Source organism: Hylaeus anthracinus, unplaced genomic scaffold (genome assembly GCF_026225885.1).
Source record: "Hylaeus anthracinus isolate JK02 unplaced genomic scaffold, UHH_iyHylAnth1.0_haploid 11985, whole genome shotgun sequence".
NCBI lineage: Eukaryota > Metazoa > Arthropoda > Insecta > Hymenoptera > Colletidae > Hylaeus > Hylaeus anthracinus.
This window is the reverse complement of record NW_026534333.1, coordinates 2475778-2489221: the sequence shown is the minus strand read 5'-3', so window position 1 is coordinate 2489221 and position 13444 is coordinate 2475778. Positions and strand designations below refer to the sequence as shown.

At 39.4% G+C, this 13444-nt stretch overlaps 1 protein-coding gene across 1 annotated transcript; it reads right to left on the bottom strand.

The window, feature by feature from the left end:
• Positions 1-3215: 3215 nt before the first annotated feature.
• On the bottom strand, positions 3216-13020 carry LOC128886918 (ATP-binding cassette sub-family C member 4-like). The gene is made up of 15 exons (XM_054142188.1): positions 12843-13020; positions 12622-12732; positions 12092-12482; positions 10391-10522; positions 10079-10270; positions 8878-9186; positions 8236-8775; positions 7570-7875; positions 7056-7265; positions 6204-6705; positions 5887-6117; positions 5283-5782; positions 4366-4805; positions 3912-4041; positions 3216-3821 (listed from the first exon to the last, which is right to left on the bottom strand). The coding sequence occupies exons 1-15, from the start codon at positions 12914-12916 to the stop codon at positions 3609-3611; spliced, it is 4281 nt and encodes a 1426-aa protein (XP_053998163.1). The 5' UTR covers positions 12917-13020; the 3' UTR covers positions 3216-3608.
• Positions 13021-13444: the final 424 nt, after the last annotated feature.

Genomic DNA, 13444 nt, shown 5'->3' with positions numbered 1-13444 from the left:
ATTCTTATTAGCTAAGTAAAATCGAAGAAATAGTCGAACTAATTAAAGTATAGAATAGTGTGGTGTAGAAGACACCTCTGCAAATATTCTAAAAGTTACACATAAAAATCGCTGTTATACAATATTTAGTACTATAGTTTATAGTTGCACTTAACAAAAAACAAAAGAACAAAAAATAAATAGGATCAACGTAGCTGTGACACAAAGTGATGGGAGATAACCGACGTAATTTCTAATTATAAATCACTCGATAACGTTAGAGGATTGTTAAAGTTAATTGCCGTTACGTGAACAAGTAATTCATATTATTCAAGCGAAGATGGATACATTTGCCTACCAGGTCGTTTAAAACTAGACGATTCTACTTAAACGAACCATTGTCATTAAATATTTTAAGCGGAGAATTTAATCTTAGACGCACGAATTACAATCCACCGGAAATAAATCAAACATAGTTTTTAATTCGATCATCGTGCATCATCGTACATGAATCGCAATTAAGGGATTACGTTTAAGTACCACTGTAAGGACTGAAAGTAAATTACGAGAAGCATTAATTAAGTGACAAAAAAAAAAAAAGGAGAAAAAAAAACAAAAACAAAAATGTATCGTAAGTGCTACTTGAAAATTTAAATTAATGTATTCAATAATTAGTTTCTAGAGAATATACAAATTAGAACGTTTGGCATCTACCGGGCAAAGTCTGTTTCACGCGGTGCGTTAATTCTTTGCGATGTTACATTTGTCCGGTGAACAAATAAATTCGCGCGTAACAATTAATACGAACAATAGATGTTTTTGGAGACACTTTCAAGTTTCGTGATAAAGTTGGGATAGTTGAGGACCGTCTCTCTTAATTTCTCACATTCTTTGGAGAAATAAGTGACGATTAAATGTCGATAATTTGCAAGGGAATGTCGCGGAGTGAAACAGATTTGACGAGATAGCCATTCGTGTATTATAGTACGTACTGTATGAGAACTGAATGCATATACCACGGTCCGCTTAAAATATTTTTAATTCTGATATCTGAATGTATCGTTTCTGTTTTTATGCGTATACAATTTCTAAGGTTCGGTCTCCTCGATCGTCGACTTTGGACAGTAGCCGCGAAGTGAATTTATTATTAAAACTGTTGCTGACACGTTCTTCTTGCGAAATATTGAAAGAGATTTCTAAAACGAAGAGGAGGAAGAAAATCGAAAAGGAACTGCTCTATGTTTGTCGTATGTAGATGCGTACACCTTTTAAGCTGTACATTCTATATTTGAAAATAGTTTTCGCTCGACGATTGATTTATTCGCAGTTTTATACTTAAATGTACGCGTGTACGTATTGCACGTGTTCGCAGTAAATTGAACAATATTTTTCAAAACGTTGTGCACCGGAAATGTTTGTACATTTCAAATGGTAAATTATTCTCTGGAATACATTAAGGAGTTCGTCGTTCTTCAATAACGCTTTTGGTATACCGTTGAATAATTTTTCAGTTAGGAAAGAGAGATGTACTTCCTATATATATATATATATTATTTATTACCAGACTGCGGATCTTTATGCAAAATAAAATCTTTCCGTATCTACAAAAACTGAACCCAGACAGGAATTTATTTTACTATGCGAGTATTACGATATGAACTTTTCTGTCGATATTTTTTTTTTAATATTAATTCATACCGCGCGCATTTAGTAGTTTCTTGCACGTTCAAATTTCCTATTGATTCATAGAAATCCGCAGTCCACTCATTATTGTGTACGAGGTACGTACAAGTGTACGATATTTTGAAAAGTAATTCTTATTTTTAGAATCAAACATTCACTATATACATACATACATACATACATACATACATACATACATACATATATATATGTGTATATATATATGTACACATATGTAAATGCATAATATTCGATATTTTTGTTAATCGATCTGTGATTTTCATTTCGTTGTATGTACATAAGGTGGAAGTTCTAATTTGATATAGGCTGTGTTATTTTTATTGTTGTACTCAGGATATTTGAATATCTGGAGGCTGTCGGTTTACGCAGACCGTGTAGCTCAATATGTAGCGGATATTAGAGAAAAATCTTCGTAGGGGAGTTCGATGATAGCGCGTTGTCTCCTTTCCAACTATTCTAATCTAAGAACGTAACGATTCAAAGTTTTGAGAGAAGTACATTTTATGGAGAGCAAAGTATACTTAGAATCTACTTTAGTAACGAATTTACCGAGAAAAAGAAAATTACAAAAAAAGAAAAGAAAAGAAAGAAAGGATGAAGAAGCAGACGAATGATCTAAACATAATACACATACATAGGATGTAATACGTATTCAAGGCTCGCACGCGGAGGCGCGTACGCGTCTGTTTAAAGTTCGTAGAACACAGACGAAATTTCTCAACGCTAAGGGGTTCGCTCTCGATACAGAGTACAGAAACTTATTGCCTTTTACGACTTAAGTGCGACGTAAGGGTCGCATATAATCTCATTTAGAAGTAAAGAGAAACATTATCGACTACTCGATCGTAGAAGTAGCTGCCAAAACACATGTGAGAGTTATAATTTTACGATCATGATTTCTCTTCGAAATCTCTTCTTTATTACTCCTCGTAATAATTCTCTATACATTACACAGATAAAATACGTGTACAATATTTTGTCTCTCGATTGTCATCCGGAGAAAGAGAGGATTAAAATGGATTCCAAAACTTTGGGAGTTTATTGCTTTATTAATTCATTCGCGTACATGAGTTTGATACGTTTGCTTAGACAGTCTTGCAGAGGAGTTCTCCAAACGTTTTACGTTCGCAACGATTCCGAGCTTCGAGGAAAATTGCATAGACGAATTATTCGCCGTGTTGTGTGTTCGATTACTTTTAAACGCAGGGGACGAGAAGTCTGGGTACGGACGAAGAATGAATTTTCATTTTCTTTCGAGATACATTTGTATTCATATTAGGTTGTTCCAAAAGTGTCTTTCGTAATTTACACTCAATTATTTTGCGCAGTAGTGTTTGTACAAATAGACAATCTAATTTCTTAGATGTTGATGTTGTAACAGTAATGGAGCAAAATGAATCGTACACAATTCAATAATGTAACATTGGATATAAAATATTGTGTATGTATCACTTATTAATAAAACGAAAGAAACTTTTGGGACAACCTAATACTATTCATTTAAAATAAATACGACGAATCTGAAGTAGCTCTACATTTTAATCTATTTATTCTCACTACTATTTAAGTAACTTAGATCCTACTAAACTGTTTCAACAATTAAATATTAAATTGACGACACGATTATATTAAAAAAAAGTCTTACCGTTATTAGCACAACGATCTGTCGTACCAACAGAATATTCGACATTATCGAGTCGAGTATCACCGACAAAACGCGTTACGTTATCGACGCGGTGATCTGAATCTAACGATGTTTCTTTTCTTTTTTTTTATTTTTTACCACTTCCAACAAAAATAAGCAGCTGAACACTACACGAGTATAAAAGTACCTTAGGAAGAAAGTTAATCGGGTCTTTTTTTCTGCACCGTGTTAAAGCGGGGTTGTGTCACAAGATAATTAAGTACATTATTCTAGATCAACTTTAGAGGGAGCTCTGCGTGATATCATCCGTCGTGTCAGTTTCAGAGGTATTCCGTTTTCTCAACCTGGGGCATTGGTGCTCTCTATTCGTCTCGCACGCGATTCTTGCCTGCTCGTGAAGGGTGTGAGCCATCAATACGCCCGTGTTGTTCACCATCTCCGAGAAAATCCCGTTGGGTTTGTCGCGTAGCAGCTCGTAGGGACAACCAAACTCCTGTTCACGTAAACAAGTCATATATTGTGCTTGAAATCGCTACCGAATCTAGGTTTAGACGACAGAGATATGACAGAAAGGTAACCGTACCGCAATTTGGCCAGCGTCCATTACTATGATCTTATCGCTATCAATGATAGTGTTCAAACGATGAGCAACAGTGATGACGGTGCAGTCCGCGAACCTTGTTCGTATCGTCCTCTGAATTAAAGCGTCCGTACTAAAACAAAAATATGTTAACATCCAGTATCGAATTATCTGGTAATCATTGCTTGTACAAATACGCGATCCACTACTTTTATTTAACCCTTTCGACCCTTAGTGGTACATACAGCCAGCCCCATAAATATTCGTACCCTCTATCGAAGAAATTTGTTTAAGTTAAATGGTAGGTTTGATGTTTCCTACAGCCTTCGAATTCAAATAGGACACAGCCAAGTCGAAAGGTTTAAATTCGATTCATTATCTGTAAAGTTTCCCTTTCGAATTCCTGCAGAGGATTACCAATGTGTACATCTAAAATTTGTATCGAAGTAATAGTTACTGCGAGTCGATGTTAGCCGTGGCTTCGTCCAGAACGAGAATGCGATTGTTTTTCAGGACTGCCCTAGCCAAGCATATCAGTTGCTTCTGTCCGATGCTCAGGTTGCTTCCGCTGTACATGACCATTTGGTCCAGAGAAAGATTGTTCAGTTCCACTTGATGAAGGCTGTCCCACAGCGAAGCGTCGTCGTAGGTGTTCAGGGGGTCTAAATTGTATCGCAGGGATTGGGAGAAGAGAAATGGTTGTTGAGGGATGATCGATATCTTGGAACGGAGCTCGTGCAGGCCTAACGTGCTGGTTTCTCTTCCGTCGATCACGATCTCTCCGTCCAATTCTTCGGCGAACAAACGGAACAGCACCGATATCAGGGACGATTTGCCAGCTCCTGTTCTGCCTACTATGCCCACCTTCCATCCAGGCTCTATCGTCACGTTCAGATTCTGCAAGGGAGAAACGAGGATACAGTGAGATGCATAACCAGAATCGTAACGACGAAGTAGGAATCATCCTGTTAATATTAGGCTGTCCTAAAAGTTTCTTTCGTGAGTTGCATTCAATTATTTTCTGTGGCAGTGTTTCTATAAATAGACAATCTAATTTCTTAGACATTGATACTGTAACAGTAATGGAACGGAATGAATTGTACACAATTTTGTAATGTAACATCAAACATAAAATATTGTGTATGAATTAATTATTAATAAAACGAAAGAGACTAATGGGACAACCTAACTGCCTAACTTTTGTGAAATTTTGTATTTCTTGTTACAACATTATCAGAATTCAAGAGTAACGTTCAGATTTCATTTCTTCGACACCTCATGTTTAGAATAAATTTTCTAAACTCGTAGAGAAAGGATCTATGGCGGTCAAAGCATTAACTAGAAAATCAAGGATCAATGGGACTCGTAACTCGCCTTTAAAACAGGAGGCTTGTCTTTTTCGTAGCTCAGACTGACGTTTTTCAACATCACGCGACCATGTTTAGGCCAATCTGGTGGCGGAGGAGCGTCGCTCTCCCACGCTCCCTCGCTGGGCAGCCGTGTATATTGTAAAATCCTTTCGACCGACGTTATTTGAGATACCATTTCGCCGCTCTGTTTCACACCATGCTGCAGGCAACCGATTATGATCAACGACTGCGATATAGCGAGTCCCACGTTGCCTCCAAGAGTGTCTTCCGAGTCCACCAGAATGAAGGAGAAACAGATGCAGGCGACGAACGCGCAGACAATTATATCCAGATACAAACCAAACACCACGTGCGTTACTAATGTTATGTACCATGCACCGGTGTGCACGTTCTGCAGATGGTCGAACTGTCTCAGCATCAACTTTCTAACTGTCGACCCGCTGATTCTGATGGTCGCCAAGCCGCTCAGCGTAGCGTTTACGTGAGAAAATACTGGGCTCTTTGCTAAAATTTTCGGTAAGAAATTTTTATTAAAAAAGAAAAAAAAAAAGAAAGAAAGAAAGTAATTTTGGTATGCGGTTTCTATTTGCTTAAAGTTGGCTATTTACCCACGCCTTCGATGCGTTTGACGCTCTGCGTGGTTCTCAGATATATCGTCCTCATGAAGAAGAACAGGACAGCTAGGATCGCCAGTGGAATGCTCATCCAGTTATTGACTACCACGACCATGACCAGAACGCCAATGATCACGAGGAATATCTGGACCGCCTCTAAAATTGCCTTTGGCAGCAGCTCGTCCATGGCGCCCACGTCCTTCGAGAACCTGTTCAAGATTCTACCTGCACAGGCAAACGTACGTACATGTAACTAGATTCTAGATACGTATACTCTACGAAATTGTTTTTAATATCCAGGGACGCGTTACCCGAGGGATTGCTGTGAAAGAAGCCCATCGTCGTCTGCAGTATGTTCGAGAACATCATGTTATGGAGATTTCGACTGGCGTTCGCGCACGTCTTCATGAAGAGAACGTTCCTCAAGACGATGGTTACGATACAGGAAATTATGCAAAACGCGTAGACGTATATGGCGGAATTGGTAGGCAAGAGGCCATACTCGTCCAAGCTGAAGATACTCGATAGGAACGTGTTGTTGAACATGTAGCCGTATCGGTTGTCTTCGGGCAGGGAACCGTTCGTCGTGGATCTTCTTACGACCTCCAGATTCGTCCAGTAAGAGATCCAGTAATCGTTACCGCTGGTGGCAGCTTGGGATACGGCGAACACGAGGACCAATCCGAACAATGCGAAATAGGATCCCCCTTGGAGGAAATACTCTTTGTAGACTTTATTGGACAATGGTCCGGACGCTGTCATCTCGTCGTCCAAATCTCCCACCAGCTCGTCGCCGTCGAAATTGTAGGATACCTGAAACGATTCACTGTTAACACCGTCGGACAGACTATTGGAAATTACGTAATCAAACATTTACTGCGGGTATTTTGTTTTTGTAACTTCGTCCAAGTTCAAGTATTTCGTTCAAATTTCATTTTCTTTGACGCTTCACTTTCAGAATAAATTTTGTTAGTTCTTCTAGGAATTAAACAAATTCATTCTGTAGGTGAGGTATCGAGCAAATTTAATCTGAATAGGATCGGTAAATCCTAAACTATATAAGTATATCAATTATATAAAATATCATTTCTAATTGTGTATACAAAAACAAAATCTTTAGCTTCTACATTTTTAAATCAATTTATCTGAAATATATAAATTACCACACTGCTGGCAATCGACGCTATCGATACTCTGCTACGACGGCTCTTTCTAGACGTCATTTTCTCCACGTGTGGCTGACAAGATTCCGCCTCCGCGATCTCGCTTTGCCTCTTGGTTTCCGTGGCCGTTTGAATGAGGTCCATTATCTCCGAGAAACCTATGTTCGACCTGGACAGTTCGTCGTATGATCCTTGCATCTTCACGCAGCCCTTCGAAGAAACGGTAACGACAACTTCTCATTGGAAGTCTAGCGGAAAACATTTAGCACGTTGACTGCCAGACAAATCCAGTAAAGACCGGATAAATCCATGAAAATCTGACTTAAACTATTAAAAGATTCTAACTTAAACGTTTAAACTATTAACGACTGCATAATCAAACGTTTATCGTGGCATTTATTTTTGTTGCCTCATCAAAATTCGTGAATTTCATTTAAATTCGTTTCCTTTGATTCTCGACTTTCAGAATTCATTTTCTGACGTGGCGATTCAACGTGTTAACATATACCCTTACTCGATCCAACACGACGATCTTGTCAGCTTCCTTGATGAACTGCAATTGGTGAGTGGCCAGGATCCTTGTCTTCCCGTGGAGGAACTTTTGGATGCACTTGGAGAAGAGGTGATTGGCCACGCGCGAATCAACGGCGCTCAAAGGATCGTCCAGCAAGTAAATATCGGCATCCCTGTACACGGCCCTCGCCAGATTCACTCGCGCCTTTTGTCCTCCTGACAACGACGAACCACTTTCGCCCACGTTGCTCATGTCGCCGTAAGGCAGCTGCTGGAAGTCCCTCGTCAGGGCGCAAGCCTTCGTCACCTGGAACGCGAGGAACAGCTCTTCAGGAACTCTTCAACAGCCACGAATTTTCATGAAGAAACTAGGAAGAATTTCCATAGCAAAGGCTTCTTCTGGAAGCCATTATTATTACAAGGAATGATATCGCCAAAAAGCTTAAATCCAAAATACAATGACAAATAATATCTTTATCTAATCTAAAATACTGCAATAAATGTTACGTTATCTAATCTCCGAGAGCTTCGAGAAAAAACTTCTTGCGACCAAGAACTTTGTACAAATATTTCACGAATTTTAATCCGACAGCCAACGCGTCGAGGACTCTACTCTTTTTCAAATTTCCAACAAATTCTGTCCCCTTGAAATCGGCGCAGAACTCACAGCGATGTATCTGTCCCTATCGTACGGTTGTCCGAAGAGAATGTTCTCCCTGACGGTCCCAGTGAACAGCCACGGTTCCTGACTAGCGTACGAGATCCTCAAATTAGGATTGTCCACGACGTACAATTCTCTGCTCCACTTGGCATCCTCGACATTGTTGGATCGCAACCGTAACTGTCCGGCCGCCACTGGAAGCTCCTTCAAAATTAGATAAAGAATCGAGGACTTTCCCGAGCCCACTGGACCGATGAGCGTGCACAGCTGCCCGTTCTGCACGTCCATCGTGACGTAGGACAAAGTTGGCGGCAGCTGTTCCGGTATCCAGTTAGCGAATACGCCTTTCAGTAGAACAGAAACTGGCGTGGATTCGACGTGCTCGATATCGCTCGACGTCTTTGTTTGGTAACCGTTCGTCATCTTGACGGACTCCACGATCTGTTTATTTTTATTTCTCGGCGTGAACTTGGAGACACCGTTCGTCTCTGAAACTAGGGCAGCCAGCGATTCTTCGCTCGACTGCTCGTCCAGCAGCAAAAAGTGCTGAAAAAAAACAAGAAGAATTCTAGATTAGGAAATCAGATTCGCAATGGATCCTCGAGTGTAGATTTGAATGATTGTTGCAATGGATCCTCGAGTACAGACCTGTATCCTTCTGATGGACACCATGGTCTCCGTGGCTATAATCAGAGCCTGCGGGAAGAAATACGTCACCGTGAGCTGGAGCATCTCGAAATACGTCGCCAACATGAACGTTGTCTCGGGCAGAATCTTGTTTCCAGTTAAAACGTATGTAACGAGGGTCAAGAAGAGCGCAGTACGGTTGGCGAACACTACGATGGACAGGTAGACGGCGCGAACGTAGGCCGCTAGGCGTATTACGTTGATTCCGTTGGCTCGTATAATGGCCAGAATAGTCGCGAATGGCTTTTCCCAAGCGTACATTTTGATTACCTACAGCAACAATCAGAAATTATTATTACTAGACAGCGGATCTTTATCCATTTATAAGAAATTTGAATGTACAAGAACCTACAGAATGCACACAATATGCAAAAATATAAAAAAGATTGAAAGTAAAGTTCATGTTATAATATTTGCAGAATAAAATGAATTCCTATTTAGGTTCAATTTTTGTAGGCACCATCATCCGCAGTCTAGTTATTCCTGTTGATACTTATTAATACCTGATAAACTTATAGTTATACTGTACACAGAGCAGTGCATCAACGCTGTACTGTATACAGGGTAGGGGCAAATAATGAAATTCAATAATATTTTCTATTTTGACATCATCGGTATCATTCAATATTTATATTAGGTTGTCCCAAAAGTTTCTTTCGCTTGATTAATAAGTAATACATGCACAATAGTTTATGTTTTATGTTACATTACTGAATCGTGCACGATTCATTTTGCTCCATTACTATTACAACATGAATATCTATGAAATTAGATCGTCTATTTACATAAACACGACCACATAAAATAATTGAGTGCAACTCGCGAAAGAAACTTTCGGGACAACTTAATATAATGTAGGAGTCTAAACGAAAAACAAGGTGACAAAGATTTGAACCCACGATCCTCGGATCCACAGTCGACCGCTTTATCTACGCGACCAATCCCGTAGCCTACGTTTCGTGTTCTCGTTTGACTCTTTATCGTTGGGTATAGTAGGCGCGAATACTACAGTAATATTTCCTAATTCGTATAATAATAGGTGCATAAGAAAATATTGGTTGTCCTAGCAAGAAGTCTACCGATAAGCTAATGTAAGTTAATTAGCATGAATCGTGAGCTTCTTGATGATATAACAATTTGTTTTTTTTTCTTCTTGGTCTACCTCTATACCAGTTACAAGCTCGTTCATTAATTGCACCCTCGTGTCCGTCAGCGTGGCGATTTTCTCTCGCAGTATACGACTCAATCGAACGCAGATGGTGTGAACCGGAACTGCCATCGCGACTAGGGCTCCTATACCGACCAGGCTCGAAATTCCTATCCTGAGCCCCATTATCGTGCCGATGATCATGACCTGTGGACCATTTTCCAAATTACTTGAAAGTTAACGCTGGAATTCTACATGCATTAACGAGCGCGTTTACTGTCCAAGCACTTTTAAACAATAACGCGTGAAACTGTAATGAACTGTTACTTGGAACGGTGTGATCCAAACGAAGTTCGAATAGTAGCATAGCTCCTCGAATCGGCTGACGTCGTTGCTGAGGAAATTGACGATCTGGCCCGACGTCGTCTGAGTCAATGCTCTTTTGCTCAGCCGCAGAACCTGCAATTCGAATCTCTAAAATTACAGAATCGCTAAATGAAAGTCATCGTGATAAACGTCTAAGAATAGAAGAACCTGGAATTGTGAAATCCAGTTAACGAAACCGATCTTATTTTACAGTTTTAGGGTTCTTCTCTTATCAAAGCGTTCGAGAAAGTTTACTCAGTCGGCTAGAACTTTACTGTTTGCCTTGTTATTATCAGATAATTCTAATCCCGTTTGTCGGATCTCCAGAAACCTCAAACATCCTTCTCCTTTCGTGAAACAATCGATTGGCATATGTTAATAATATATTAGGTTGTCCCGAAAGTTTCTTTCGCGAGTTGCACTACATTATTTTATGTGGTCGTGTTTCTATAAATAGACAATCTAATTTCATGGATATTCGTGTTGTAACAGTAATGGGGCAAAATGAATCGTGCACAATTCAGTAATGTAACATAAAGCATAAACTATTGTGCATGTATACTTATTGATAATACTTATTAATCAAGCGAAAGAAACTTTTGGGACAACCTAATATATATATATATATGTATACAAAGAACAGAAAATGGATTATTATTATATACTATATACTTCTAAAAAGTGGCAACAATGTAGGTGCTTAAACTGCACCGTCATCATATCTCGAATAATAACAGACTTATCGACTAGAATTTGTTATGTATATGCACCGTAATAATTTCCCTAGCGCCTGAATTAAATTCTACTCTGACGAAAACACCCACTTCCTACGTTTTTAACGCGCTGAAAATGTGCCTAATGTTCCCACTTGTTTTGTTTCGTCGAGAATTTTTCGAACGACGAAGTCGTTTTGCCGCTGTAAATTTCCAAAGTCGGGCCACATTTTTTAACGCCGAAAGGTGAGGTAACAGCGACAGAGCCCGGTTAAAAAATTCAAACGTCGATAATAACTCGACGACGGCGTACGTCGTGAATTATAATTATTAAACAGAACTATGCATTTTCGCTGAATACGCTATCGGTTTCGCTAGAAGGACAATTCTAATCAACGCTCGCTATTCCGATCGATACCGAATGCACGACTTATGTAAGTCAAGAATTACCATTTTTTGAGTCGAGAATTAAAGACGCTCAACATCGAAACCGGATCGATTTTTCTGAATCGAATGAACGCGTTAATTTCAAAGTATCGTTTTCAGTAATAAAGACAATTTTTCACCTAAGTATATGGAAAATGGAAGCGACCAGAGACTCTCGCGCTACGTGGACTTTTCCTTGTTCCGTGGATTTATTTAACAAAGGATTTTAACGAAACTTCGCTCGACCGTTCTTTGATTAAATATAAGTCATACGGAGCTTGTTTCGATTTCGACGCTCCAGTTTTACAAGAAACGATATAAATTCTTATGGAGCGTACAGATTTTACGCGTGAATTTTTATTCTTAAATGAAAACGCGATTTAGAAAGTTGCCGACTGCGAGATACGATTAATGAAAATCTGTAACATCTCCACGTTCAGTTGCGCGGAAACAATTATAGTTTTGAACGTGCCTGTCTCGAAGCAACTACCTCGATCGTGTAAATAGATAAACGAGTACATACTTTCCTATATACGAGGGCAGAAACAGCGATACGCAGTTTCATGCCTACCCGCTGGGACATCAGATCGGCATGATGCAACAGAAAAACGACAATCATGATGCAAACGACTAGGCAGCCACCGTAAATTTCAGCTTCGCCTTTGGTGATCGACGCGGCATTTTCGTCGATTCTGAAGTAACTGATGATCTTCGACTGGATGATCGGTTGGACCGCGGCGAACACCGCGTGCTGGAAGAACGACACCAGCCCGACGCAAAAGTACTCCTTCCAAAATGCGCGCAGCAATGCTCGCTCCAAACGGGGGACGTCTTTCTTCTTTGACTTTTCATCGATATTATCGTTCGACGTTTGCTTCTCTTTGGTCAATTTCGTCAGTTCCAGTTTCCACGATCTGCAGAAGAAAAAGAAACAGTTACCGAATAAATTCGAATGCTAATTAAACGGACACTGATTCGAAGTGTCTGTATCTTTTACTTCTATTTTATTAAATAGCTCAGAATCGAATAAAGAAAAATATAATAAATGCTTACTCCATGAGTCGGTCGCCGAGTCTGTTAGATTCGTCTGCCTTAAGCGGGTGATAGAGGTCCGTTATCACCAAGTTTTTGCTGGCACCTTTCCGAAACAAATTTACCGTCCATCTAAAATACAGTTGTTCCAATTAAAATAATTACGTAACGCGACGCGTAATTATTAATTCTTAAATTACAGATAAATTTAAATCATAAATATCAATTTAATTTTTCTTTACCCGAAGAACAATCGACTTATAGGATTCGCGTTTTCATTGGGATTCTGTTTAGTGTACACCTCTTTCGGTTCCATTCTCGTGTACTTATCGCGAATCCGTTACATTCAAAATCTGAGAGACAGTCCTACGACCCGCCGCCTTAGGAAGTCCTCGTCCTACTGTCGTGTTCGTTACACTTTCCATGATACTTATTCTTACTGATAAATAGCGCATAGTAAACATCCAATACTAAAGTTCACCTTGAAACTAAGTAGGAATATTAATGTAATTACCTGCATGATAATACTACTTTTTGACTGGTATACGACTAGTAGTCGAAGCCATATAACAATTAATGAATCGTACGTATAACATTTGTAAACATTGCGAAAGCAGATTCGAATGTTTCCGCATCTAAAGTGAAAATTACAAAGCACAGAAATGTGTTTAGTCACGCGAAGCCTAGTCTTATAAATAGATCTGAGAGTCTCCAGTCTCTTCAACCCAAAGAGTCGTTGTTTCTCAAAGTAAATATAATGTTAGATATTTCATTGTTGCAATCAGACAGAATATGCAACAGAAATTTTATTTCCGATTCTCATTTTCATTCGCTTCTCCATACT

Bases quoted from the DNA above. Each gene is read 5' to 3' on its own strand.
- LOC128886918 (XM_054142188.1), bottom strand. From the start codon at position 12,916: ATGGAACCGAAAGAGGTGTACACTAAACAGAATCCCAATGAAAACGCG. The intron at 7,266-7,569 runs GTAAGGGTATAT...GTTTCTTCGAAG, and splicing joins AGATCGTCGTGTTGGATCGA to GGCTGCGTGAAGATGCAAGG. The intron at 3,822-3,911 runs GTACGGTTACCT...TTACGTGAACAG, and splicing joins TGGACGCTGGCCAAATTGCG to GAGTTTGGTTGTCCCTACGA.